A 26,091-nucleotide genomic window follows, 5' to 3' on the forward strand; every position below is an offset into this window, starting at 1 on the left:
CACCACCAACACCACCACCTCCTCTCTTCCTCCTCCTCCTTCTCCTCCTCCTCCTCCTCCTCCTCCTCCTACCCACCGCCGCCACAACCACCACCACGACCACCTCCTCCTTCTCCTGCTCGGCTCAACTTCGGTCTGCTACCAACAAAGACGATTGACATTTGCAACGCAGCAGACTGTTTTGTAAAACAGGATGAACTGACTTGTGTCTAAACGTTTGATATGCTTCAAATCTCATGCCATGGCAAACTCAGTCCCATCTTTTCTTGTCACCCGCTGGAAGTATCTGAATTCAACGTTGTCAGCGCAGACATCATGAGCATATGTAACTTCAAAGATCAAAACACAACATGTGAATTCAGAGATCAAAACACAACATGTAAATTCAGAGATCAAAACACAACATGTGAATTCTGAGATCAAAACACAACATGTAAATTCAAAGTTCAAAGCACCAGTACAGCCAGCCAAACGCAACTCCATCACCTTGCGGGTATAACTCCATCAAATCCTTCTGTAAGGATCACCCCATTGCCCGATCGATAAAACTTACATCCATCTTGCATCGCCTGTGAAACATTCATCACATGTCAGAACCCAACCTTACTTCTATCACCTTTGCTGCATCTACGAATATCAACAATTCGCAGTTTTCTCTGAAACCGCTCACTTTCTCCTGGCCTGACCTCGGCTGATAGGAAAGAAACAAACGTGAGTTACAAAATGTGTTTGTTAGATCGACGACTTGGCTGACCTGGAGGTCTGTTAAATGAATGTGTTGTCTGCTCATTCTCTTCAATCCGTCTTGTCTGATCCTTCACAATGCTCGCACTTCACATCTAACTTGTCATGTCGAGAAAACTCACAAGTCCCAATGCTTCAAATAAGTTCCATGAATGCAAACTTGTGGCGGCTGATAGTTTCATCGTCATCGTCATCGCCGCAACAAACAACATCCCCACCTCTCTCATCGCTTCCAACAAGTTCTCCTGCTTCACATGTGCTGCAACCTTGCAAGTGACATCAGCAACGTGTTCGATCAGTACATGAGATATTCACAAGCTGCCCGTGCCCTTGTTGTGCTCGCACTCTCAGTTGAGCCCCAGCCATGATCAACTGAGCACGTCCGAGTCACAAGCACGCAAAACAGCAAGTTAGGAGGAAGGAGAGGCTAAGTAGGAAGGGAAGAAAAATGCAGGCAGGGAGGGAAGAGAAGGCAAGGCAAGGCAAGGGGGGGGGAGGGAGGGAGGGGAGGGGGGGAGGGAGGGGAGGGAGGGGAGGGATGGATAGCTGGAGAGAGCTGGGGTACGAGCGTGAAGAGTGAAAAAGAGAGCAAGAGGAAGGAGGACATGTTTATCACCACAAATCGTTTCTTGTCATTGTGTTCTACCACCTTACGGACATCAGCAACGGTGTATCCTGCTGGAGATCAGTTTCTCCCCTTGCTCCTCCCTTCCTTCTCCTGCTCGTCCTGCTCGTCCTGCTTGTCCTGCTCGTCCTGCTCGTCCTGCTCCTCCCCTCCCCTCGTACCTCGGAAACTCGCATGCCTCAGCATTTCCTCCACCGATACAGTACCATCATCCTCCATTGCGACCCCTGCCATCACAACTCGTCATGGGCAGGCGTCCCACCCTAACTCCTCACCAGCTGAGATCGCGCCATGGCGGAGAAGCCAGCTCATCTTCTTGCTGAGACCCACCAGCCGCCCGTCCATCTTGAAGGATGAGACGACCGTCTCCTGCGATCTGCATGAGGAGGTTCGCGAGCGGTCGGGGCTGCCATGCTGACCTTGCCCGACGGCGGTAGGGTCGATGCCGACGATGAGCAGAAGAACGATGCAATGCACACGAGGAGAGAGAGAGAGGAGGTCGTGATGGATGATGGGAACACAAGGCAAGACCAGGAAAGAACGGGAGCGGGAGCAGGAGGAGGAGCAGGAGCAGGAGCAGGAGCAGGGGCAGCAAGAGCGAAAATTCGGAGTGGAGGCCGAAACGGGGGCAGGGCGAAGCTTGAGATAGGGAAGTATATCCATATTACTTAATACCATACTTAAAGGATATTACACCTTGAAGGGGTGGGAGGGAGGGAGCGAGGGCCAAAGTCAGTATCCCGTTGGTATGACAGGGTGGACGCCAGCTCCAGGGACTCGCATCCCATAAGAGACTCCTCCTCCTCCTCCTCCTCCTCCTCCTCCTCCCTTTCCTCTATGCTTCTCTGACACTCCCTGCACTCGGATCCCTTCCTCTCACTACAGCTATCCCTTCCGTCCTGTCCCGATCCGTCCGTTGACTGCCATGCCTTGAACGTGAAGAAGCTCGCATCATGAGGAAGAGGCTGGACTTCGAGCTCTGCATGTACATTGCGATATGGTATTTCTCTTCCGTCGTCTGCACCAACACCACCAAGACCGTGAACTTACACTGGGCGCTCCTGACCCTGACGCAGCTGAGCCTGTCGGCCCTGTGCGGGTTCCTCATGATCTTCGTCTTCGGGTTCATTCCCTACAGGCCGCTCACGAACTTCTACCAGCTCCGCTACACAGCCTTCGTCTCCTTCTGGTTTGTGGTTGGCTTCGTCACCCTCAACGAGTCGATCCGCATGATGAGCATCTCGATCGTGATGACGTATCGCGCCGCCGAGCCTCTCTTCACCATGGTCCTCTCCTTCTACCTCAACAAGAAGGAGAAGCTGTCTTGGCTCAAGATCGTGTCTCTCGGGCCCATCATTGTGGGAGCGATCTTATCCTCGTTGTCACAGAAGCAGGCTACATACAGGGGCATTCTCACCGTCACTCTCTGCAACCTCTCGTGGGCCCTGATCAGGATCTACACGAGGAGGCTGAAGCAGGAGTACTCGCTCGATGCCTGTAACTTCTTCTTCCAGATCTCGTACCTGGGAGCTTGCCAGCAAGCTCTTGTCCTTTTGCTCCTCTCTCCTCGCATCAACCAGCTCGACGAGGTCAGCGGTCACTTGCACGCAGACGCTGGATTTGCGCTTCACCTTCTCATCAATGGGCTGACGTTCTTCCTTTACCTTCAAATGTCGTGGCTCGTTCTGGCCAGAGTGTCGGCGGTGACTCACTCTATCATCAACTCCCTCCGCCTCCCCTTCCTGTGTGTGTTTGGGTGGTTGCAGTTTGGAGAGAATCTTTCTAGTATCAACATGCTGGGGATAGCATTGGCATCAGTTGGAGCAGTGCCATTCTTTGTTATCAAGGACAAGAGGTAAGAACAAGCAGCTGAAAGGAGCAAGCTGGTGGCGTTCTCAACGAACAGGATAAAACAATAAACAAAATCTACAGGGCACCACAATGCTCCCATAGCACTAGGACACAAATAGCGGAAATGAACGACTGTATCCATTACGTGCTTGACTGTAGGCAACGGTAGTTTCTCAGAGCTTTCAGATGCGCCAGGACCCCACTGCCCAGAGACTCATCCGCGGTACCTGAGTCTGACCATCTTGAGCGTCGGCTGCAAGTTGCAGCATCATAGCTCTCAGAAGACTTTTTCTTGTCCTTGGATTCATCCTTGTCCACCTCGTGCAGCAGTATGATCATCATGTGCTCGTCCTTGGTTACATTTACATTCATGCTGCACAGGATCTGCGTGCCGTTACGATCATAGAGGGTAGCAAGATGGTTCACACTCCCTGTAGCAGTGCTTGCTTCCGTCAGAGCCTTTGAGAGGCTCGCAGCATTCGTAAGAGGCCCATAACAGAGACGCAACGATCTCCCTAACACCTCGTCGGCATGGAATCCAAAACGATCCAACCAGGTTCCGCTAGCACTGATGATCTTGTAAGGGGGACAGCAATTCACTGTTATGTAATAGCTCGTCTTGGTTGGAGCAGCATTGTCCTTGGGGGGCGATACATTCAGCGAAGATTCAGACAAGCTTTTCCTGTCCGGGATCTGCTTATTCACTGGAGAATCGCCTGCTTGTTCCTGCGGCTTCACTTCATGTGGCACGAGGTCATCTTCTTCACCATCCAGCTGTATCTGGACATTTTCAACCTCATCTTGGATCGACTTATAAGTCTGCACAAAGGCCGGTCCATTCACACAAGTGGTATCTGTTGAATATGTCACAAGACGTACAGAAGCCGATCTCGGTGAACCTGACTTAGCGTCATCGTTCTTCACTTGATGACATTCAGAAGGAACAGGTGCCGCATTCGAAGAAGGAGAGTCGTCGGAAACCTTGAAGTGAATCAACTTTTCCTTCTGCTGTAACTCAGACTCCATGAGCTTCTGCTCGTATAGTCTGTCTATGCTCTTTTCGAGGTTCATCTTTTTGCGAAACACAGAGAGCATGTTGTCAAAGACTGAGGATGTCTCGAGCTTTTGATTTGAGTCATTGAAAAGATCGAACTTGCGTTCTCGATGGTCAAACGATGAAGAGCTCCAGCTTTTGGATCGTGTCATTGAATGCCTGACCATACCTGAATCAGAACCTGCAAGCTCACGTCACTTTGATTTGTCTGAAATCTATCACATCAGCTTATTTTCGATGTTCTGCTTTCGAGTTGCCCGTACTACTTCGTCTGGATTGATTGCAACTTCGACTTGCTGACCTTGAAACTTCTTCTGTATACTCTCGTCGTGTCGTTATCAGGTCCTGAACTTTTCAACAAATTCCTCTCTTCATTCTCTCTTGGCCTCGCTGTTCGCAAAACTGTCTTTTTCGTCATCCCTATTCTCCTCTCATCTTCCTCTAGCTAATCTCTGAGAGTGGTCGCATGGCCCGTTTCGATGGATGGCGCCTCCTACGCAGCGACGAGGGGGGTAGTGCTGCCAGGTGGAGTATGGTGGGTTGTTTTGTTTCGGGTCCGTTGACCAATATTGAACAGCACGAGGTAGGGTGTACTACCCCACCTGTTCTTGAAAGCCATAGATAGATGGAATAAACCGGTACTTTGTGAATTAGTGCCGTCTATCCTCAACAATTGAGGGGTCGGAGGGTTAACAGATCTTGCTTGAGGAGATACTTTGAGATTCAATCTCGCTCAATCTCCTCGCAGTTAAACTTGACCGATGGGTCAGTGGGGCCTGAGAGGGGCTGAGGCAACCTGGCACGCACCGCCGGGCCGGGCCCGCCGCCACCGCCGAGCCTACCGACTCTCAGCCCCACACACTCAGCCTCCGGGACTCGGGAGGGCGGCCGCGGCAGCCGCGGGCGGTGGTCCCGGAGTCCGGCCCCTCAGCGGCGGCCCGTCCCGCCCGGCCCCCCGACAGGCTGCCGGATCGGACACACTTTTGCCGGACGAAGGCTGCCACCGTCACCGGACACCGGGCCCCCGGGCCAGCCCCCGGCCCCGGGCCCCCGGTGTCTGCCGGCTTCCGTGGCTCCCGATACCGCAAGTGATTCCTCCATGGCCGCCTCCATGGCGCGAGCATGGCTTGCTTGTGCTGTGATCTTGGTGGAGCTACAGGTAAGAGGAGGAGAGATGATCCGAGATGCGACGAGCCATCTCACACTCGGATGCGACGATGTCGGAGTGAGCCTGTGCTGCAGTGTGGGGCGTCATTTTGTTCAGTTCCTTTGGAGCACTCCGTCAAGTCCGGGAAGCCGCAACGAGGGGAGGGGATGAAGCTTCCAGCTCTTCGATCCTGTTTAGCTCCAGCAACGATCCTCCTGGTCCGTCATGGACAGACGGAATGGAATGTTCAAGGCCGGTATCAGGGGCATATGGACTCTCCCCTGACTGCAAGAGGGAGGTAAGCGAACGCTGGGGCTGCTGCGCTGTTTTGATCCGTTGCTGCAAGACAAGAAGCACAGCTCCTCGGAAAGGTGAAGCCATGTCATGCGATGTGATGGGTGTTGAAGAGCTTGCCGAAGCGCTTGAAGGAGTCCAACAAGATGATAGACAACGTGTTCAGCTCCGATCTTGAGAGAGCTCGGTGCTGTTGAAGTCTTGTCGCACCCCCGGTGTGCTGATGCTGACGTAGGGATACGGCAAAGATCATCTCGGCAGAGATCGGCATTGATACGATCCACACAGATACGAAACTAAGAGAGAGAGGATTCGGTGAACTAGAATCTCCTCCAGAAAGACATTGATTGACCTGGGCTCCTCTGCAGGGATCTTCGAGGGACTGACGAGGGAGGAAGTGAAGTCAAGATATCCTGAGGAGATGAGCACGTTTGCGAAGATGGATCTTGATTACAAGGTAGGGAGAGGAATTTTTGGTGACGAGGGTGTGGACGTCAGTGATGGTGATGGTGATGGTGAATGTGGTGATAGTGATGGTGGTGATGACGATGGTGATGGTGATGGTGATGGCGGTTGTGTTGGTGGCATATTTACGACGACGTGACGAGGACGATGAGTATGTAACGGATAATCGCAGGTACCAGGAGGGGACTCAAGACGGGAAGTGCTGGACAGGACGATGCAATGTTTGCAGGATGTAAACTTGTTCGTTTCAATGTCGACAATGATGCATAGGCTCATGAAAGCTCGTGTGTTTCAACACTGATTGAAACGAGACATCAGATCTATCTTCTTGTTGTGTTCTATGAGATGACACACCATCTTATCCTTGTTGGCTCACACATTTGCTCAAGGTTGCTCAGAACCATCCTGGCAAGGTCTCGCTGGTGGTGAGTGCCAGAGATTTTTAGCGTGTGAGTGCCAAGGTGTTGAGAAATGTCGTCAGGTTACCCATGGAGCGGTGATAAGCTTGCTCATGCGATGGATGCTGGGAATTCCGTTCAGCCCTCAGGTTTCAGTCTCCCATCGACTTGCTCCCATTTCCGCTCGCCCCTCTTAAACTTGATTTCCCCTGCCCCAGCCTTTTGCTGCTTACCCCAAGTGTACTTGTGCTCATCATCCTAAGATACATTTTATCACCCATGTACCTCTCCTCTCCTGTCCTCTCCTCTCTACTCTGCTCTCTCCATGTCCTTATTGCTTCATCTCTCCCCATCATTACAGTCATGACGAACTTTGCTTGCAACGTACCTGACGAGCTTCACTAGTCGCAAGCGCACGCGGACTTCAAGATCAGGAACTCATGTGAGGCGGAGGCTTGCCGCAGCGAGATTCCTTCTCACTTTGGTTCAGGCCTGTGCGAGTTGAGATATGTTGGGACCAAGTGAGATGAGAGTTGGAGGATGACAGCATGTCCTTGTAGTGTTATCAAGATCATGCCGTTGCTGTCATATCAAGACAATGCTGTTCTTGTGATGATTGAGATCATGTTGTTGTGATGATGAAGACCATCATGATCATGATCCTGATCATCATCATCATTGTTGTGTAACCAAGATCGTCCTGTTGTTGGTTGATGCAGCTGTTTCTTGACCAGGTGGGAAGTGTTGTCATTCGGAGATGTCGCTCACTGCGAACTCGACCACATCCTGGTAGACATGTTTTGCTCAAGAACTCTCCTCTCTGACCCGCTCTCAGCAAAGAGTTTGACTAGAAACAACCCGAGCGAGCGGGTCGGAGGGACGTCTTTTCCTCCGGAGGCTCGCAGCATGCAATTTTTTTCCATCGCGTTTCCTGTGAATATCAATTTCCTTGTTGCTATACGTGTGACAAACTCGTCTACACTTCTCCACTCCTCCTCCTCCTCCTCCTCCTCCTCCTCCTCCTCCTCCTCCTCCTCCTCCTCCTCCTCCTTCCCAGCTCCCATCATCACCGCGGGTACAAATTGCTCTCCATGTTGTCATCCCAGAAGCTCAAATCCCCGCTGACCCCGTGCACTCCCGTCGATCGCTTCACTTTCGCCCTCGCGTTCTTGAGCGGTGGCGCTTGTGAGAAGCCTTGGGATGTGGCGGACAAACCTCGCAAAGTTCGCTCGGGTGTGAAAGTCACCTGGTGAGCAGGAAGTGCGGGACGAAGAGGGGAGGAAGTGAAGGAGAGAGAGATCGGAGGAGGAGGGGGAAGGAGAGAAGATGAGGAAGAGAGAGGAAGAGGCGAGGAAAACAGGAGGAGATCAGGAGGAGCAGGAGCAGGAGCAGGAGCAGGAGCAGGAGGCAGTAATGAGCGACAGCTAAGAATAACAAGACTAGACTCATCACCGTGTTGCCGATGGAAACAACATAATCTTCTTTCAGAATTTCCGTTCTGCTCCTCATAACCCTGTGCGCCTCCTTCTCAAGATTGCTTGCAAAGATGTCCGCTGCCACGAGGGCAACATATCAGCTCTAAGTGTACTCGTTTCGCTCCTCCTCCTCCTCTTCCTGCTCTCTATCATCATCATATTCCTTCTCCTCTTTCTCGTCGTCATCAACTCCTCCTCCTCCTCCTCCACCTCCTCCTGCTCCGCTTCCTCTCCCTGCTGCTCCACTCACCGCTCCTGATGTATTCTCCCACATGAACTCCTGCCTTCACCGCCTCCACCCTCTCCGCGAGGTCAGGAGACACTTCCGACGCCCTGCGAGACACGCGACGGTCACGGACAGAGAGAAATTGGACGGCAAAGAGGAGGGAGAATGAGAGCGAGGAAAGATGGGAGAAGAGTAGAGAAGGGGAGCTGAGAAAGCATGAGAGGACGAGGCGGAAGAGGAGAGAGGGAAAGGAGGCAGCAGGGAAGGGAGGGGAGGGGATAGGGAGGATCAGGAGTGAAGAGAGGGTGGGGAGGAAACCATAAGGGAAGAGGACGAGTGAACAGGAGGAGGGTTGAGGAGGAGAGAGAAGGAGTGAGGAGGAGTGAGGGGGAGAAGGTTGTGGGCTGAGGGAGCAGGAGAGGAGAGGGAGCAGGAGGGAGGATAGAGAGAGAGGAGGGAGGAGCATCACCCGATGTTGAGGCGCGCCAGCTGATCTCTTGTCTTCTGTCCATGAGTCGTTCGAGCCTCGACTACTGACTGTACCATGTCCTTAACGAGCTTGTTAGACGCTCGACAGAACAATGCTGGTTGTTCCTGCTGCTGCTCCTGCTGCTGCTCTTGTTCCACCCTCCCCGCAGACTTCTTCTGCTCCTTCTTCTGCTTCTCTGCCTGCTCCTCCTCGTTCTCGTCCTCCGTCTCCTCCTCCTCTTCCCCCTCATCGTCGTTATCTCCACTAGCTCTACATCCGTCTTTCGTATCTCATCTCTGCCAAGTCCTGACAACTTTCTTCTTCTGTCCTGTCCTGTCCTGTCCTGTTCTGTCCTGTCCTGTCCTGTCCTGTCCTGTCCTGTCCTGTCCTGTCCTGTCCTCACCCGCTGCAGTATCGACGAGTCTGCCGTTCTCCTGGGCATCCATGGAGCTCCGATCATCCCGAGTACGCCGACCTGAGGGAGAAGAAGGATGAGAGGAGGAGAGGAGAGGAGAGGAGAGGAGAGGAGAGGAGAGGAGAGGAGAGGAGAGGAGAGGAGAGGAGAAGAGAGCCAATCGAAGACAAGGGACATCTCAGCTTGCTATCAAACAAGTTTCTCCGACATGATTCGACTATCCAAGAAAATAACAGAGTCAAGTCACCTTGTAGTCGAAAATCTTTGCTCTCGACACGATCGGTCCCGACCTGCCATGGTTTCCGATGGTGTAGTAGGAGTCTGTTGTTGGGGCGGTCTTGACGGAACATGTTCAGCGGAGGAAGTTGACAAAGTGCGATCAGGGCACCTTGAAGTTGCCGTAGGCAACTGCTGTCGACCCATCGTAATCTGTTATGATCACCGGGCCCTGAGGAAAAAGTGTGTGGGGTGAGCAGAGGGGAGAAGTCGAAATGTCAAGAGGAGAAGGAAGTTAGAGAAATGAGGCAAGAATATGTGAAGACAAGATGTTAGATGAAAAGAAGTGAAGAGGAGGAATTCAGTGAGAGATCTTGTTGATGGTTGTCATTGACAATGTTTACCTGCTCTGATCCTGGTCCTGCTGTGATGGAACATGTTTGACCAACGTAATATCCATCCTATGTTGCAGATCAGGCAATATCAAGTTGTTGTCGTCATAATTGTAGTCGACATCATCAACGCCATCAACACCTGCAACTCCCACCACTACCATCCTCCTCTTCCTCCCCATCCCCATCCCCATCCCCATCCCCACCACCACCAGCACCATCACCAGCACCATCACCACCACCACCACCACCACCACCACCATCGTCATCGTCATCGTCATCGTCACCAGCAGCAGCAGCAGCAGCAGCAGCAGCAGCAGCAGCAGCAGCAGCAGCAGCAGCAGCAGCAGCAGCAGCAGAAGCAGAAGCAGCAGCAGCAGCAGCAGCAGAAGCAGAAGCAGAAGCAGCAGCAGCAGCAGACAAAATTGTCATCATTGCCTGCAGCACACAATGATCATTGTCATCACCTGCGACTGTCCGAACTCGAGAAGAATTCGATCTAGCCCTCCTCCTCTCGCTCTCCCCGACACGCACTCCAGCGGTGTCACCGTGCTCATGTACTTGATCCCTGCGAACTGCTCCATCCCTCCTCCTCCTCCTCCTCCCGCAAGCCTCCTGACTCTCTTCATGTAGAGGAATCTCATGATGCAGATGAAGATGAGGAGGCCGACGAAGCAGGGGATCACGATAGCGATGATAAGCTTCCAGACTTGCGACTTCTTCTTCGCCTCCGCCGGCCCCGCCGGCCTCCCGCAGATACCGTATCGCATCCCCGTGTAGTCAGCCTGCATACTGTCCCCCACGAGCCCTGCTAGGTCTCCTGAGACCTGGAGCCTCTTCAATCAGAAGCGAGGAGGAGGAGGAGGACGAGGACGAGGACGAGGACGAGAACGAGAACGAGGACGAGAACGAGAACGAGGACGAGGAGATAAGAATGTGATGAAGAACGGAGAGGGAAGAATCATTGAAATGGAGAGGAGGAGGAGCGGGATGAGGAGCTGGTGTGGCATCGGAGGAGGAGCAAGACGAAGGCAAGGAAAAGGAAGAGAGGAAGGGATGAAATGAGGAGGAGAGGAACAGCGAACACGAGCACAGTGCCCAAGACAACGAGCAAGGAAAACTCACAACGATGGCAAAGGTCTGGCAAAGGTCACTTGTGTTCAACCCCTGCACAACCCTCTTCCCCCTCACAGTCACGTTGACCACGCTGGGCCCAGCCTGCGTGATCCGAACCTGCTCGACGTTGTTCACGTCATCACCAAGTAGCTTCCCGTTGCCGTAGTATGTCTGCTCCTCCACCTGGTTCACCGGGAGCTGCAGGACTTGATTCATGGTCATGGACGAGCCGATGGCTGCGGTGATAGGGGTGACGGAGACGGAGAGGTCGAGGTCGTTGACAAGGAGCGTAGAGGAGGCGAGAGCAGGAGCCGGGTCCGTGTACACCAGGGTGACCTTGAAGGGGCTGCTCTGACTGGCCCCTGTGATGGCGAGGGAGTAGAGGAGAGTATCGTTCTGACTGAGCGAGAACTCTTGGGGGGAGACCTTGGCCTGCAAGTCCTCGAACGTTCTGCTCACTCCCTCCCCTGCTGCCCCCACGATCTTGGCGTCCCTTACGAGCATGCGAACGTTGATGTTCACTGCCTGGTTGCGCCAGGGGCAGGCGTCGAGCACCGACAGGTCGCTTGGGCAGATGAGGTAGGAGAAGAACATGCCCGGGTAGCGCGGAGAGGGGATGGCAACCTGGCATGTGGGCGAGACCCAGCACCAAGACTTGCAGCAGCTGATATCTGGCTCTCCTCCTCCCACCAGCGTCTCGTTGCAAAGGTTCTTGTCCCATGGCGCGCAAGTCTTGCCGTAGTTGGGCCCAAGCAGCTGCTTCCTCTTCCCGTCAGGGTCGTTGGCGGGAGAGAACAGCAGGTCGTTGCTTCCCAGGCAGGTGCAGCGATCGGTCAGCGGCGTCTGCTCGTTGAGCTGGATGACGTTGAGGAGGTGAAGTCGGCCGAAACCCTCGTAGGGGTTGGGGAGGGAGAGGGAGGAAATGTCTGTTCTCTCCCCACTCGCCTCCTCCTTCTTCAGCATTTTGTCTGCTGACGCTAACAGCACAGCCTTCACCAGCGCCGCGCTCGGGCTCCAGACGTTCCCTCCTGCAGTCCCCAGGGGGAAGAATCCCTGCTCGAAGTAGGAGCGCTGAGGAGGTAGGAATTAGGTCCTCGTGGAGGAGAGGAGGGATGTTTGGAGAGGGAGTAGTGGAAGCAAAGCTGTGTGGAGGAAGGGAGGGCGAGAAGGAGGGGAGAAGTGAGGGACGGAGATATTGGGTGAGATAGCGGGAAGGGGAGGGAAGGGGAGGGCGGAGGAGGAGGAGGAGGAGGAGGAGGAGGAGGAGGAGGAGGAGGAGGAGGAGGAGGAGGAGGAGGTTGACAGGGAGAAGATAAAACTCTCACCACAAGAGCTGCAGCTGCAGCGACCTGAGCCGCTGACATGCTCGATCCTGAAACAAGTCAGAGTCAGGTGACGCAAACAAGAAGCAGGAGCTCGGACAGGGATAGGGGCAGGGTCAAGGGCAAGGGCAAGGGCAAGAGCAGGAGCGGGAGCGGGAGCGGGAGCAGCAGGAGCAGGAGCAGGAGCACCTGTCAGAGCGACGATGGAGGACTTGTCGTCTCCCCCGCTGTTCATGCAGCATCTGCATCCTCGAACTCCTCCTGAGTTTGGATCGCCATCGGACCTCGCACTTAGCACGTTGACACCGGGAGCCATCTGGTAGGAACGAGATGGGAGGGTGAGAAGAGAAGGGCAAGCAAGGGGGATGATCGAGGAGAGAGAAGGAATCAGACTGAGAGGAGGAAGACTTAGAGGAGGAGGGGGAGAGGAGAGGGGGAGAGAGGGAGAGAGAGAGAGAGAGAGAGGGAGAGGAGAGGGGGAGAGAGGGAGAGAGGAGAGAGGGAGAGAGAGAAGAGAGGGAGAGGGAGAGAGGGGAGGGGCAAGTGGAGGAACGAAGAATTCAAGGAAACAATGAACGAGAACGCTTTGAGACGAGGAAAGGAGGAGGGAAGCAGGTGGGGAAGCAGGTGGGGCAAATTTGACATGGAAGGTGTCAAACTGACCAGCTCGGGTTTGACTCGCTCCATCTTTAGCCTGGACTTGTCCGTGTACAGGTTGCCGATGTACGTGGGCGGTGCGTTGGCAACTTTTGACACGTAGCTAGTCAAAGTCCCCTGCTGAGAGACTGCAAACCCCAGCTGGTTGCGGTAGTCGATGGTCTCAGGGTTGTCCCCCCCATACTTGAAGGCGCAGCAGGAGGCGAGCTGGGAAGGTGGAGAAGAGGAGGAGTCCACACACACGCCGCTCGTCCCGGACCCCTGCTCCCAGAACAGCTGGGGACAGTCTTCCGGCCTGCACTGGTCCAGCAGGTACTCAGCTCCTGCCACCTCCTCCTGCTCCCAGAGTTGGGACATGCCGACGGTGAGGCAGTTCTTGCAGGTGCCAGGGGAGGACACGCTGCTGTAACCTCCCTCCGAGTCGCCAGCTGAGAAGATGACGAGCAGGTCGGGATGGGAGTGGACGAAGTCGTCGACATCGCGCGAGTCGATGGTGTAGCGGTTGCAGATTTGAGGGTCACCGTGTAGGGAGGCGTCCTGGGCGATGAGGTAGTTGTAGCTGAAAGAAGTCTCCTGCTCCTTCCACCAGCGGAAGTCGGAGCAGCTCCAGGGGTTCAGGAAGATCCTGGCGCCGTCGTTGTAGGGGCGGGTGAGGAGGAGAGTGATGGAGTCGGGGGGGGAGAGGTAGAGGGAGGAAGAGGAGGAGATGTCAACAACCATCAGCTTTGCAGAGCTCGCGATGGAGTTGTGGATGCTGAGCGGGGTGGAGAGAGGGAGGGAAGGGAACGCAACCGGATCGTACGCCTCCCCTCCTGCCGAGGCCGCAACGTGCGTCCCGTGCCCTTGCCTGTTGAGGATCGGCCTCCTTCCCGGCAGCATGTCCGAGGGAGCGATGAACCGAGCTCCTTGGTCCTGAGGAGCACAGGACAGAACTATCTCCTTCCTGTGCTGAACGATGTTGCATCCCGCCCCTCGCCATCCCACCTTGCACTGAGTTCCTATGGTTCCGTCAAGGTTGACCGACGTCCCGTTGAGGAATAGCTGTAGCTCCATGCGCAGCAGGCGCTGCCTGTCGAGGATGTTGTTGGGGGAGGAGGAGCAAGTGACGGTGAACGTCTTCAGCGCCTGCTCCAGCTCCGCCAGGGTCCCCAGCACCTGCAGCTGCGACGGAGCTGACGAGAGCATGACGGCAGGAGCAGGGAGTAGCGATAGCTGCACTCCTCCGATCGCCCCGTCCTGCCCATTGCGAAAGATTCCCTGGATCGGGAGGAAGGAGGAGATTGTCAGCAGCCACCTCCTGTCGTCCCTCCTCCCGTCCACCAGCAGCGACCCAGCAGGGAACTTGAACTCTGCCCCCGAGGTCAGGGAGAGCAGGAGGGTATCGATGTTGTACGTCTCCTTTCTTCCCTGACAAGTTCCTAGCGCCGCTGAGCATCCGAGATCAAGGCAGGGGACGATGCTGCCGTAGTCGCTGGGGCAGCGATGAGCTGGGAGGAAGGTGCGGGAAACAGTCCCTCCTGCTGCTGCGAACTGATCGACGAACCTGACGCGGGCGAGGAGGGAGGAGGAGGAGATGCAGTGGGAGAGGGAGCAGGCAGGGGGGAAGCAGCCACCCCCGCACACCCCACACAAGTCAACCTGTCGCCCGGAGGAGGAGGAGCCGTCACAGTAGTTCTTGTTGGTGTCTGCGCAAACGTTCGCGTCCCCGACCGAGTCAACTCCCCTCCTATCGTCACTCCTAATCTTAGTCGTCCTGCTGTCAAAGGAAGGCAGCAGATCCCCGTCGCGCTTGTCGCTGCAGGGTATCGAGTTAGCATACAGCTGCCCTCGCACGCTCACGTAGACGGACACTGCCCCGGCCTGACTCGCTGCGTTCATGACGTAGATGACAAACCCGTCTGCTGTCTTGGGGAGGGTTGAGTTGGATGCCATGGTGTAGAACGGAACGTTGACCTTGAAAGGAGAGGAGGAGGAGGAGGAGGAGGAAGAGAGCAGGTGCTGGAAGCCCTGGCTGTTGAGACAGGTCGTGTTCCAGTAGCTCAGGTCCTTGAGCTGGGCGCTCGTGGACCGGGCGAACGTCTCGTTGCTCAGCACGCACACTGCAATGCCGAACTGAGCGACCTGCCTGCTGGCCTCATTGTTGACTGTGACGTCAACGTTCATGACAAGGCTGAAGTCCGTGTACCTCGCCGCAAACTCGTCAAACCTCCAGTCGTCAGTCAGAGGAGCCAGCTGGATCGACAGGGCCTCGGTCCTGGCCAGCAGAGCTGGGAGGGAGCGCGAGAATGAGCTGGAGGGGAAGGAGGAGATGTCGATGCGGACGCGGTTGCAGAGGCCACACGGCGAGCAGCCCTAGGAGCAAGTCAGCCAAGGGTGACCTTGTCCAGGAGAAAGCCCAGCAGGAGCTCACGGGGAACGTGTAGTAGCCGATGAGCTTCCTCCTGGAGTGATCTGCCCTGTCGTATGGAGGGACTGTCGTGTAGATCTTCCACCACTCCTGGGGGAGGAGAAGAGAAAAGAAGAGGTAAGAGATGAGGAGGGGAGGGAAGGGGAGGGGATACAAGGAGGGCGAGGCAAGAAGGAAACAGAGGAAAAAAGGAGGATGGGTGAACGGAAAGAGGGAGAATGGAAGATATAGGAGAGCAGGAGAGGAAGAAACGAAGGGACGAGGTGGAGGGTTGGACGGAAGGCAAGTTATCAGAAGAGCAGTGATTTGCCTGTGTTGTGTTGTACGTGTAGAGCGCTGAATTGGCTTCTGGGCTGCAAACATTATCATCATCACCGTCATGTAAAACATTTCCTGGCTCCTCCATGCTCAATTGTGTCTACTTTGTTCTTCTCCTCGATATGTCTGTCCTTGTTGCTTCATCCCATGCTTTTCGCATCTCTCGCACCTTTGGGCCTCCTTTCTGCCTTGTCTCACCTTCCAGTCTGCAGTCCATACAAGTTTTCGCCGAGATAGTACGATGAGACGCATTGGGAAATAGCTGCAAAGTAATCATTAATACAAACATGAAACTGACGTAACATGCATGTGACACAGCATAAATCTGACACAACATAAATCTGACATGATATGAATTGACATGTATGCAGTGAAACAAGAGCAAGACAAACAAGAGCAAACCATCAAAGCAACATGTCACCAGCATGACACAACACTTTCCAACAGCATCTTCACCTGCTTCGATCAACCTTGGATCCCAGGTCACGTTGCAAGGGTTGATAGTGATGTTCTCTCCGCCCTGCCATATTCGTTCACATCAACATCATTCAAACAGCTCCAGCTTCAACCCAGCTGATCTGAAGACTCGTGCACAACCCTGAAGATCAAATGTAAGGGCATCGCAATGATCCATCTCAGCAGGACCTGGTAGGGTCCCATTGGGATATCTTGGAAGCGACCTCGGGTCAGGGTACCTGGCAGGAGGTCATGAAGGAGCGTTTGCGGCACCTTGACGCCTCCATCTCACTTTCCGCCTCCTCTCGTGATGTTGCACATTGACTGCAACAAGTTGGTGTCGAGCGCCGGCAGGCCTGCACGTCAGAATGAGGGCCGGTGAATGTGAGAGGAGAAAGGGAAGGAAGGAAAGGGAGAGGGGAAGGGAAGAAGAGACCACTCGGTTTGCGATCTGATTGGACGAAAGCCGCCGATGCCATGGCCTAGTAGGAAGTGAACAAGATGAAAGAAAGGAGAGTGAGAAAAAGAAAGTGCCTGCAGTTCACGGATGGGAGGGACTGTAGGAAACGAAAGTCAGAGAAACAGACAAGAAGCGCGGGACAGAGACAGAGACAGAGACAGAGAGAGAGAGAGAGAGAGAGAGACAGAGATTTCATGATGTTACAATTCAATAGAGCAGTGAAGATGGTCAAGACACATGACCAAAGGGAAGGGCATAAGATATCAGAACAAGAATCCAGAGAGGAAACGACATGACATGGCTGACAAGACGAGAAACGAGTGATCTAGACCAGAACATGTTGTTGCATTTACACTCACTTGGTCCGGTCCACTGCTCAGATACTACAGGCGTGATCGTCCCTGCGATCGAGCGTGAGAGGAAGGCAATGAAGAAGGAAATGACGAAGAGAATGAGTGGAAGAGGTACGACAAGCAGAAAACAAGGAGGGAGGACGACGAAGAGAAAGACAAGAGAAAGGAGGGCAGAGATCAGCTTGCGATGGAGAAGCAAGAGGGAGGAGAAATAGAGAAGCAGGAGGAGTAGAAGCTCAAGGAGGACGAGACGTGAAGGGAGGGAGAAGGACAAGAAGAAGAAAGAGAAGGAGAAGAAGCACTGAAAGAAAGCAAAGGAGAAGGAGAAGGACTAGAGTGAGGAGGACGGAGCTGATGTGTAAAGCGACGTCTCATCACCGGGGCTTGGAGTTGTGAACCAGCACATGCACTTCTCGAACATCAGGTTTGAGAAATATCTGAATGAGAGGGTGAGCGCCACAACGAACATGACAGACATCCCAACACAAGGAGATGAAAGATATGATGTAGCAATACTACATGATGTAGCAATTCTACACATTAATCATGTAGAATCGCTACATCCTCACCTTTCTGCATGAATGGACTGAACAAGAACATCAAATCACGAGATACAACAAGAAAATGCATTGCTTATTTCCCGTTATCGGCATATCACCTGTACTCCGTTCCTATCGTATCCATAACAAGCTGCGGCGTGGTGTCTGTTTTCTCATACGCTGTTGATTGCTTTGGTATGAATCGGTCAATTCCCTGCTCTGCAAAAGAGTGTTTCAGAGACAGTGATGAAGAGCAAGAGGAAACGACAGAGCAACTATGGAACGCTGACAGCATTTTATCAGAAGGATGAAAGGGAAATTGTATCAGATCGCAAACCAACAGACGACAAAACTTTCTCTTAACGAGGAGAGGGAAGAAGTCTTAGAACAAGGAACGTTTCATCCTCATATCATTCAGCTTTCCTCTCACTCATACGGCCTTCACCTGTCACAATCTTTCCTCCACAGCTCAGACAGGTTGAGTCCAATGTCAAAATCTCCAGCAGCTTCGGCCGCACTTCACTCCTGCCATCCTGCGTCAAGCTGTTTCCTCCTCCTCCTCCTCCTCCTCCTCCTCCTCCTCTTCCTCCTCCTCCGTCGCAGCCTCCAGCAACGTACCATGCGGACAGAAGAAGATCCATCGAAGAGTCGCCACGCAAAGAAAAACTGCATCCCAATCCTCAGTCATAGGTAAAGAGCACAGGGCAGCGCAGGACTGTGAGGAGACAAGCGCACAGAAGCAAGAAAGGCAAAAAAGAAGAGAACACGGCAGCAAGAAGACGATTACTTGTATCCTTGCTGTATCCTTTGCTCTCTGCTCGTAAACATTGTATCCATCGGTGGTGTTGCTGCGCTGGCACCGTCCGCGGACCCTCTGCTCCAGCTTCACTTCCGTCCCTCCTCCTCTTCCTCTCTCACTCCATCCCCAGCTCGCCTCCACCCTCCTCCTCATAGCTCGCCGCATCCTCCTCCTCTTCCGCCAACATCCGTGCCTCCCCCATGGCCTCTCCTGCTCTCCTTCCCCTCCCTCCCCACTTTCCTTCTCTTCCCTTTCCTTCCCTTCCTCCTCTCGCGGCTCCTCCCCTCTTTACTTCATCCTCTTGCTCACCCGGCTAGCAGAGGACCATCTTGAGTTCTCGTTTGCATCTCCTGGCAATGACGAACACCGTGAGGGAGGGAGGAAGAGGGAAAGCAAGAGAAAAAGCTGGGACAGATACGTCCAGGTCGCTCACCCGAACAAAGGAAACGAAGTCGGGCTGAGCCAGAAAACTACAAGGATACAAGACCATGAGCTAGTACGAAAGGTTCAACTTGTATCACCCGGCATATGATGACGTTGAGCAGGAATCTGGGACTGCACACGAGGAGAAAATGGCAGAGCTGACGATGAAGCTGCCGAGCAAGAGTTCAGCCAGATAGCAGAGGATGATGCGGGTGTGAACAAGCAGGGCAAGGGATGAGATGGGGAGAGGGGGTACAGCCAGGCAGAAGATTGTAAAACAAAATCAAGAACGACACAACAACCATGATCAGGTTCAGGATCAAGATCAGCGTCAGCATCATGGAAGCCAAAGGAGCAGGAGGGAGTTGTTCACCAATATCGATAACTCCCAAGGCAAGGGAAGGGGAACGGCTGCTGCCACAGCATGCAGTTGTCAAAGTCAGCCCCTGTGTCTGCAATGGCGATGACCTGCACCAAACAAACACGTCAAAATATCAGTCCCCTCTTCCTCCTGTCGACTCACTTGGCCGCTGCCGTTGAGAGGGGTCGCGATGGTCTTGGTGAAGAGTTTCGTGCTCAGCCTCGAGTCCTCCGACGATCCTGGAGGTAAACAATGTCTCAACACTGCTGCTGCTCCTCTTTTCTCGTCCACCTGATAGGACAATCTTTCCCGCCGCAAAGTTCCTTGTCACGTATGCGAACCTGGCAAAGGTTTCACATGTTCGCTGCAACTTCCTCCAAGTAAACGCACGTTGGCTCAATCCAATCCACCTCCACCAGATCAGCAACCCGCAAGATGATCTCCTGCGCTGTCATGGAGCGCGTGAGAGCAACAGGAGCACGACAGCACAAGAGACCTCGAGTAGCTGACAACTGTAGGATGAGATTGTTGGAATGGTCCAGGGTCTTTCAAGGGCGTCAATCTCATTAGATAGCTTGCAAGAGGAGAGGCAACCTGCACGATGAAGTGCTCTCCTGCACCAACGTACATCGACACCATCCTTTCAAGATCCCTAGCAAACGTCCGATAGTCCCTAAGGCAGGACCGCGAGCGTTTCTGGTTCCCCGTTTCTCCTGCAAACAAGACAATCTTGAACGTCGCCGTGGCTGATAGTTGACGTTAGAGCTTCGCTCACGTCCATGGCATCACCATGTACCTGCCAGGGAGAGCTCTTGCATGTCAAATCCCAACTGCCGACATGTGAAAATCCCCGAATGTCGCTAGTGACGATTGATTTCACCTTGTCATATGCATGTCGTCTTCCCATCCAGCGGACATGTTTGGTTTCTTGCAACTCCTTGCACTCACCAAGGGGACATACCTTCAAGACAAGACCATCAAAGACCAACACATAAGCTCTGGTAGCTCCTGACCATCGTGAAGGCGTTGTGGTTCAGATAACCGCCCAACGTCACGTTCGCGTTCTCTCTGAGAGGTCCCACAAGCTCCGGGGATATCTTACAGAAGAGTGTCACGGGCTATAGTGTCCTGTAGAAAGACATGTTCATACTTGTATGAGCACTTGCAAGCATTCGCCGTCGGTCATGTTGAGGTCATGAAGAAAGCCTGATAGACTAGTCAGCGCTTTCACAACAGCACGATGGATCTACTTTGCTGCGATGCAGTGCTGATCGCTCTGTTCTGTAGCAGTATCACGTTCTCGTCATCCTCCACGTAGCCCACCATCGCCAGCCCCGCAAAAACGAGCAAGACGGTCAGACACAAGTCCCTTGCGTGCTGCTCCTGGATTTTTGTTCCCTTCATCATGGGGACTCTCATCCAGCTATGATCCATGGTCTTGGATGCGTTACAGTATGTTGATCTGCGAGCTATCACGGAGAGCTCTGGAGATCATGACTGCTGTCTCCTCTCAACATCTTCCCTCCTTCGACCGCCTCGCGCCCCTTCAAGCGCACCGCCATGCGGGTGACAAGTCTTGACTGAAAGGCTGTAAAGGTTAAAACAAAACAAAACCTACTGAAAAACTAGCTAGGATATTGTGACTAAAAGCCTCCCGGCGGCTGCTCGGCCCGGCAGCGCTCGGGCCGGGTCGAGTGGCGCGACAAGTTAGAAAAACCGGACGGACGACAATCAGGAGAGTACATACAGCGAGAACTAGCGAGAACCAACCCTCATCCCGGCCTTTTGTTAAACTTGTACTATGCCAAGTAATGCATTTATCGTATGGACCTTAGCTACAACAAGACAGGTTTGCTCAAGACCATGTTTGATGCACACGAAATCGAATTGAGGAGCACATGAGAGATAGACTGTATGGTATCTAAGTGCTGATGGTGTGGCAAGGCCGCGGGACCCAAGCCCTAACATCAGTATCATCATCACTGATTATTTATCATTATCATTATCATCATGTCAGGGATTGACCATCCTTGATGATGCTCTTTGATTCTGTGAACTTGAACCAACTTGCTAACTTGTTTAACAAGCAAACCAGGACCTCAACACAACCGCGCTCTCTGAACGTTGTCCAACCGATAGGATAAAACAAGCTAGTTAACTGAAGTATACGTAACCGCTTAGGTAACTCCTATCATTACGCTCCCAAGCGCATCATTATCTGAGAAACATCTCGATGAACTTGGCTGCATCAGGAATTAGAATTAGCCGAATGAAACTCACGCATCAATTGACGAAGAAATGGCGTCGTCAATTCACGAAATGACAACCAAGAATCAGACGCAGGATTATCATAACCCTTCCATCTGATCAAGTACTGCACACGACGACCTTTCCCACGACGAGATACGATCCACTTGGTAAAACTCACCATCCGAACGCACGATGGGATCAGGCGGTGCAACCTTTGTGTTGAAACACTCATCACGAATATCATGCTCCACCTCCTATCACATCATCATCATCATCATCATTTATCCGATCGGATGATCATTATCATCATTATCATCATTATAGTATATTATCATCATTATCATCGGCTGATCATCATCATCATCATCATCATCATTATCATTTATCCGATCGGATGATCATTATCATCATTATCATCATTATAGTATTATCATTATCATCATTATCATCATCATTACTCGGATCGTTTATTGAAAGGCAAACCGGAGCAAAACACGTTATCATCATCATCATCATCATCATTAGCGAGCAGACCAGTCCTTCCGATTGACTGATCTACAGTACAAGTTTCTTTTCTATAATATTGTTTCGCATTTAAAATGGATTGCAGTAGTCATCTTAAATTTGTGTTACTACGTGGCCGGGCAAATTCTAACGTAAATAAAATAATGTAAGTAGGCCCTATTAAAAAAAGGTGGTCAAGTATTTTAACCGCGCCGGTAGCATCCTCCCCATGGTGGGGGTGGGGTGACCGTGAGGAAGAGGTTTAAAATGGAGACCGTTACAAATCTTAAGCCTTGGGTCACTCTTTTTGTGAGAAACCAGGGGGTGGTTGGGGGGAGAATTTTAAAATTGTCAACTTAACACTCAGGGGGTGGGGTGAACTTCCAGCAAGAGTTTCCATGCTGGAGTCCATGAGGAGGCTGATGTGTGTCTGTGTGCTATGGGTTGTAGTCTTGGCTGGCATATGTCCCCAGGCCGAGGCGGCAGGCAGCGTGGAGTGTGTAAGCTGCACGTTTCTTGTCTCGGATGAGGGGTTGTTGTCGAGGCAGGGGAGCTGTGGGGTTGACTGTGGAAGTAGTCCTGGGTTGGGTTATCAAATGTTGACTTTTTTCGGGTATTTGCAAATTCGGCAAATATCTGATGGGGTCTTCGACGGACTGGTGAACTTGCAGTATCTGTATTTTTACAACAAGCTGGAGAGTCTGTCTGTCGGGATCTTCGACGGGCTCATTAGCTTAAAGGGTCTACATCTTTCCGCCAACAGTCTCAAGAGTCTGCCTGCAGGAGTCTTCGACGGGCTCCCGGCGTTGCAAGAGCTATATCTCCAAAACAACCAGCTTTCCTGCATCTCTTCCCAGGCCTTCAAGGGTTTGCCCTCCCTTAATACTTTGGACCTGAGCAACAACAATCTACCCTGCTATCATTCGTCTTGGCCAAGCTTTGCTGTCAAGGACGCGAACCTAAATCAATGTGCGAGTGAAACTGATTGTCTTGATCATGTTTCAACAACTCCATTACAAGCAACAACATCAACAACTCCATTACAAGCAACAACAACATCAACTCCATTACTAGCAACAACAACATCAACTCCAGCGACAACTCCAGCAACAACTCCAGCACCAACTCCAGCACCAACAACATCGTCAACTCCGTTACAAACAAGACCATCCACTCCAGCAACAACCATAGCACTGACTTCAACAGCAACTCCAGCACCAACGACATCATCAACTCCGTTAAAAACAACACCATCAATTCCAAAGCAACAACCAACTCCTGGACCTCCTGGATCTATGGAACCTCCTGTATCTTCGGAACCTCCTGTATCTCTGATTCCTCCTGCATCTGTTAGGGAGTCGAGCGTCACAACAATCGTTGTGATCTCAGTCGTTCTTCCGACTGTGCTTCTGGCTTTGTTGTTGGTCTACAGATACTATCGAGGGTCTATCCTTTCTTCCTGCGTTCCTCGAATGTCGTCAACCGATACAAGAAACAAAATACAAGATGTTACGCCTTCAGCACCTCCCCTGAGTGAAAAAGAAGAAGCATGAGAGTGGTGTACTATCGGTCGACTGCAAATTCTCAAGATACTGACCAGGATGATGCTGATGCTGTGAGATCGAGATGGTTTCTTTTACTTACATTCCTCATCTACCACCACCACGAGCAACAATCTGAAACCAAGTGCAAAGTATCAAGTTCCGATTTCCTTTTCTCGGAGGTTGGTGCCAGAAATGATAATACCACAAACAATTTCAACACAACAAGGAAAGAGAGGCAGTTCATCTAAGAATGCACATTAAAAAATAGGAGTCTACATTCGCTTCCATCGGATCCCATCAGATCAAGAGGATTGAACCAATACAATGCGTGCGTGTCTGTTTTCATCTCAAGACTCTGTTTTGGTTTGCTTTTGTTTTCATTCAAAGACTTTGTTTTGGTTTGTGTATGTGATGTTTTTTTCATTCCAAGACTTTGTTTTGGTTTCTTTGAATGAAAACGATAAATCCGATATACATTGAAAGGGCCTGTCCTCAACAAGATCAAGGTCGTCGGAGAAGACAAACATTCTTTGAACAAATATTGTTTGGCTTTGTTCCTTCAGATGTCTCTGTGGCAGCCTTGTTATCATCTGACAAAGTTCTACTCTGCGATTTCAGCAGGAACTTTCCTCAAATTCTACAACTTTCGATCAAAGCATTTAGGTTGGAAGCCGCTGATGTGGGGTTTATAGAGATGATACCCATATCGGCGACATGGTTTCTTGCTTTGATGATGATGTTGAAGCCATGTCGACCTGTCAACATGTAATGATATGTTCCATAGCCTCCTCCTTGTTTAGGGTTGCGCAGGTTTCACATGTTCGCTGCAACTTCCTCCAAGTAAACGCACGTTGGCTCAATCCAATCCACCTCCACCAGATCAGCAACCCGCAAGATGATCTCCTGCGCTGTCATGGAGCGCGTGAGAGCAACAGGAGCACGACAGCACAAGAGACCTCGAGTAGCTGACAACTGTAGGATGAGATTGTTGGAATGGTCCAGGGTCTTTCAAGGGCGTCAATCTCATTAGATAGCTTGCAAGAGGAGAGGCAACCTGCACGATGAAGTGCTCTCCTGCACCAACGTACGTCGACACCATCCTTTCAAGATCCCTAGCAAACGTCCGATAGTCCCTAAGGCAGGACCGAGAGCGTTTCTGGTTCCCTGTTTCTCCTGCAAACAAGACAATCTTGAACGTCGCCGTGGCTGATAGTTGATGTTAGAGCTTCGCTCACGTCCATGGCATCACCATGTACCTGCCAGGGAGAGCTCTTGCATGTCAAATCCCAACTGCCGACATGTGAATTGTCGCTCGTGACGATTGATTTCACCTTGTCATATGCATGCCGTCTTCCCATCCAGCAGACATGTTTGGTTTCTTGCAACTCCTTGCACTCACCAAGGGGGCATACCTTCAAGACAAGACCATCAAAGACCAACACATAAGCTCAGGTAGCTCCTGACCATCGTGAAGGCGTTGTGGTTGAGATAACCGCCCAACGTCACGTTCTCGTTCTCTCTGAGAGGTCCCACAAGCTCCGGGGATATCTTTCATATGAGTGTCACGGGCTACAGTGTCCTGTAGAAAGACATGTTCATACTTGTATGAGCACTTGCAAGCATTCGCCGTCGGTCATGTTGAGGTCATGAAGAAAGCCTGATAGACTAGTCAGCGCTTTCACAACAGCACGATGGATCTACTTTGCTGCGATGCAGTGCTGATCGCTCTGTTCTGTAGCAGTATCACGTTCTCGTCGTCCTCCACGTAGCCCACCATCGCCAACCCCGCAAAAACGAGCAAGACGGTCAGGCACAAGTCCCTTGCGTGCTGCTCCTGGATTTTCGTTCCCTTCATCATGGGGACTCTCATCCAACTATGATAGCATTACGCCGCGGGCTCGGAGTCCGGAGCAAACTGCTACTACTAGCGGCCGCACAGTTAAGGCGTCCGTGGCAAGCCTCCTCTACTACTCAGGCTTCTAAGCTTCTAATTGTCGCGCAGCCTGTTAAGTGAAGCTACTCTGGGTCTGACCGTACTACCATACCGAGGCTGTGGCACCGGCGGTGATTGCATAAAGTGACTCAAGTAATAATGTAACTTGCTGAGACGGCCCGGCTAGGCTGGCCCAGTGGGCTTCAAGATTCTCAGTCTTAACGGACACGCTCTCCGCCGGGTCACGGCCTCCCGCGGCGCCGCCCGGTCAAACGGTCACGAGGGCCGTAGTGGGGACGAAACTTTGAAACCAGGCGGAGGTATTCTCCGATACACTGTCGGCCGAGTCCCATCGAAGTCACGCTTTTACGAGAACCAAAACGGATATAGGAAGGTAAAAAGGGTCGATTCGATGGGACCGCTTGTATGATATGAACCGATGCGTAGTGAGTTTCCGACTGATTTCCCATTCGCTGTAAGCCGCGACCACTTGTACCGTATGAACCGATGCGTAGTGAGTTTCCGACTGGGAATGTACGTCCCTTCCCCTCTCCCCCCTCTCCCCTCTCCCCCCCATTGTAAAACTAGTACTGATTTTTAACTTAACTTTGAGTACATCGTCCTGCCTTCTTGTTACCTCCTTACCCCATGAGCTCTCCCTCCCCTCCTACCTCTGTCCGTGTCTACCCCAGACGCAAGCTTGCCCAGCATCGCCATGACCTTCAGGTCGTCGTCATCTCCGAGGAGAGCCTGCGCTCTCTCTATGACTTGAGCCTGCCAGACGCCGCCAGGAGGCTGGTGAGGAGCTGCCATCCTGCTGTGCTGCGAGCTCTTTTTGCCTGTCTTTTATGATTCCGTCTGTTGGTGTCTCTGTGTCA

At 52.4% G+C, this 26,091-nt stretch overlaps 7 protein-coding genes across 7 annotated transcripts; 3 read left to right on the top strand and 4 right to left on the bottom strand.

The window, feature by feature from the left end:
* Nucleotides 1–234: 234 nt before the first annotated feature.
* GUITHDRAFT_145506 (hypothetical protein) lies at nucleotides 235–1,714 on the bottom strand (the record flags this gene model as incomplete). The annotated part of the gene is made up of 10 exons (XM_005823687.1): nucleotides 235–286; nucleotides 487–569; nucleotides 617–691; nucleotides 755–815; nucleotides 867–913; nucleotides 963–1,010; nucleotides 1,060–1,116; nucleotides 1,361–1,419; nucleotides 1,531–1,596; nucleotides 1,645–1,714. The coding sequence occupies 10 exons, from the start codon at nucleotides 1,712–1,714 to the stop codon at nucleotides 235–237; spliced, it is 618 nt and encodes a 205-aa protein (XP_005823744.1).
* Nucleotides 1,715–2,322: 608 nt separating this feature from the next.
* Nucleotides 2,323–3,228, top strand: GUITHDRAFT_117060 (hypothetical protein; the record flags this gene model as incomplete). The annotated part of the gene is made up of 1 exon (XM_005823688.1): nucleotides 2,323–3,228. The coding sequence occupies one exon, from the start codon at nucleotides 2,323–2,325 to the stop codon at nucleotides 3,226–3,228; it is 906 nt and encodes a 301-aa protein (XP_005823745.1).
* A 133-nt stretch (nucleotides 3,229–3,361) lies between these two features.
* On the bottom strand, nucleotides 3,362–4,441 carry GUITHDRAFT_117061 (hypothetical protein; the record flags this gene model as incomplete). Its single annotated transcript, XM_005823689.1, has 1 exon — nucleotides 3,362–4,441. One exon carries the CDS (start codon nucleotides 4,439–4,441, stop codon nucleotides 3,362–3,364), a length of 1,080 nt encoding a protein of 359 aa, XP_005823746.1.
* A 932-nt stretch (nucleotides 4,442–5,373) lies between these two features.
* On the top strand, nucleotides 5,374–7,831 carry GUITHDRAFT_145508 (hypothetical protein; the record flags this gene model as incomplete). The annotated part of the gene is made up of 12 exons (XM_005823690.1): nucleotides 5,374–5,433; nucleotides 5,517–5,719; nucleotides 5,768–5,792; nucleotides 5,829–5,902; nucleotides 5,951–6,030; nucleotides 6,084–6,172; nucleotides 6,570–6,605; nucleotides 6,662–6,727; nucleotides 6,984–7,020; nucleotides 7,069–7,099; nucleotides 7,313–7,367; nucleotides 7,685–7,831. 12 exons carry the CDS (start codon nucleotides 5,374–5,376, stop codon nucleotides 7,829–7,831), a joined length of 903 nt encoding a protein of 300 aa, XP_005823747.1.
* Nucleotides 7,832–8,744: 913 nt separating this feature from the next.
* Nucleotides 8,745–20,416, bottom strand: GUITHDRAFT_145509 (hypothetical protein; the record flags this gene model as incomplete). Its single annotated transcript, XM_005823691.1, has 33 exons — nucleotides 8,745–8,948; nucleotides 9,152–9,223; nucleotides 9,411–9,500; nucleotides 9,552–9,611; nucleotides 9,784–9,840; nucleotides 10,239–10,598; nucleotides 10,897–11,958; nucleotides 12,213–12,259; nucleotides 12,399–12,525; nucleotides 12,873–15,218; nucleotides 15,277–15,363; nucleotides 15,600–15,626; nucleotides 15,790–15,853; nucleotides 16,048–16,111; nucleotides 16,237–16,286; nucleotides 16,340–16,403; nucleotides 16,867–16,908; nucleotides 17,239–17,297; nucleotides 17,519–17,618; nucleotides 17,845–17,924; nucleotides 18,018–18,065; nucleotides 18,508–18,548; nucleotides 18,632–18,668; nucleotides 18,995–19,089; nucleotides 19,145–19,221; nucleotides 19,274–19,323; nucleotides 19,373–19,425; nucleotides 19,577–19,695; nucleotides 19,779–19,812; nucleotides 19,863–19,943; nucleotides 19,996–20,079; nucleotides 20,133–20,188; nucleotides 20,233–20,416. The coding sequence occupies 33 exons, from the start codon at nucleotides 20,414–20,416 to the stop codon at nucleotides 8,745–8,747; spliced, it is 6,021 nt and encodes a 2,006-aa protein (XP_005823748.1).
* Nucleotides 20,417–22,332: 1,916 nt separating this feature from the next.
* Nucleotides 22,333–23,090, top strand: GUITHDRAFT_117064 (hypothetical protein; the record flags this gene model as incomplete). The annotated part of the gene is made up of 3 exons (XM_005823692.1): nucleotides 22,333–22,603; nucleotides 22,687–22,705; nucleotides 22,757–23,090. 3 exons carry the CDS (start codon nucleotides 22,333–22,335, stop codon nucleotides 23,088–23,090), a joined length of 624 nt encoding a protein of 207 aa, XP_005823749.1.
* Nucleotides 23,091–24,093: 1,003 nt separating this feature from the next.
* GUITHDRAFT_117065 (hypothetical protein) lies at nucleotides 24,094–25,150 on the bottom strand (the record flags this gene model as incomplete). The annotated part of the gene is made up of 8 exons (XM_005823693.1): nucleotides 24,094–24,188; nucleotides 24,237–24,285; nucleotides 24,335–24,486; nucleotides 24,537–24,570; nucleotides 24,612–24,692; nucleotides 24,745–24,828; nucleotides 24,882–24,937; nucleotides 24,982–25,150. 8 exons carry the CDS (start codon nucleotides 25,148–25,150, stop codon nucleotides 24,094–24,096), a joined length of 720 nt encoding a protein of 239 aa, XP_005823750.1.
* Between the last annotated feature and the right edge of the window lie 941 nt (nucleotides 25,151–26,091).

Source organism: Guillardia theta, assembly GCF_000315625.1.
Source record: "Guillardia theta CCMP2712 unplaced genomic scaffold GUITHscaffold_104, whole genome shotgun sequence".
NCBI classification, from domain to species: Eukaryota; class Cryptophyceae; order Pyrenomonadales; family Geminigeraceae; genus Guillardia; species Guillardia theta.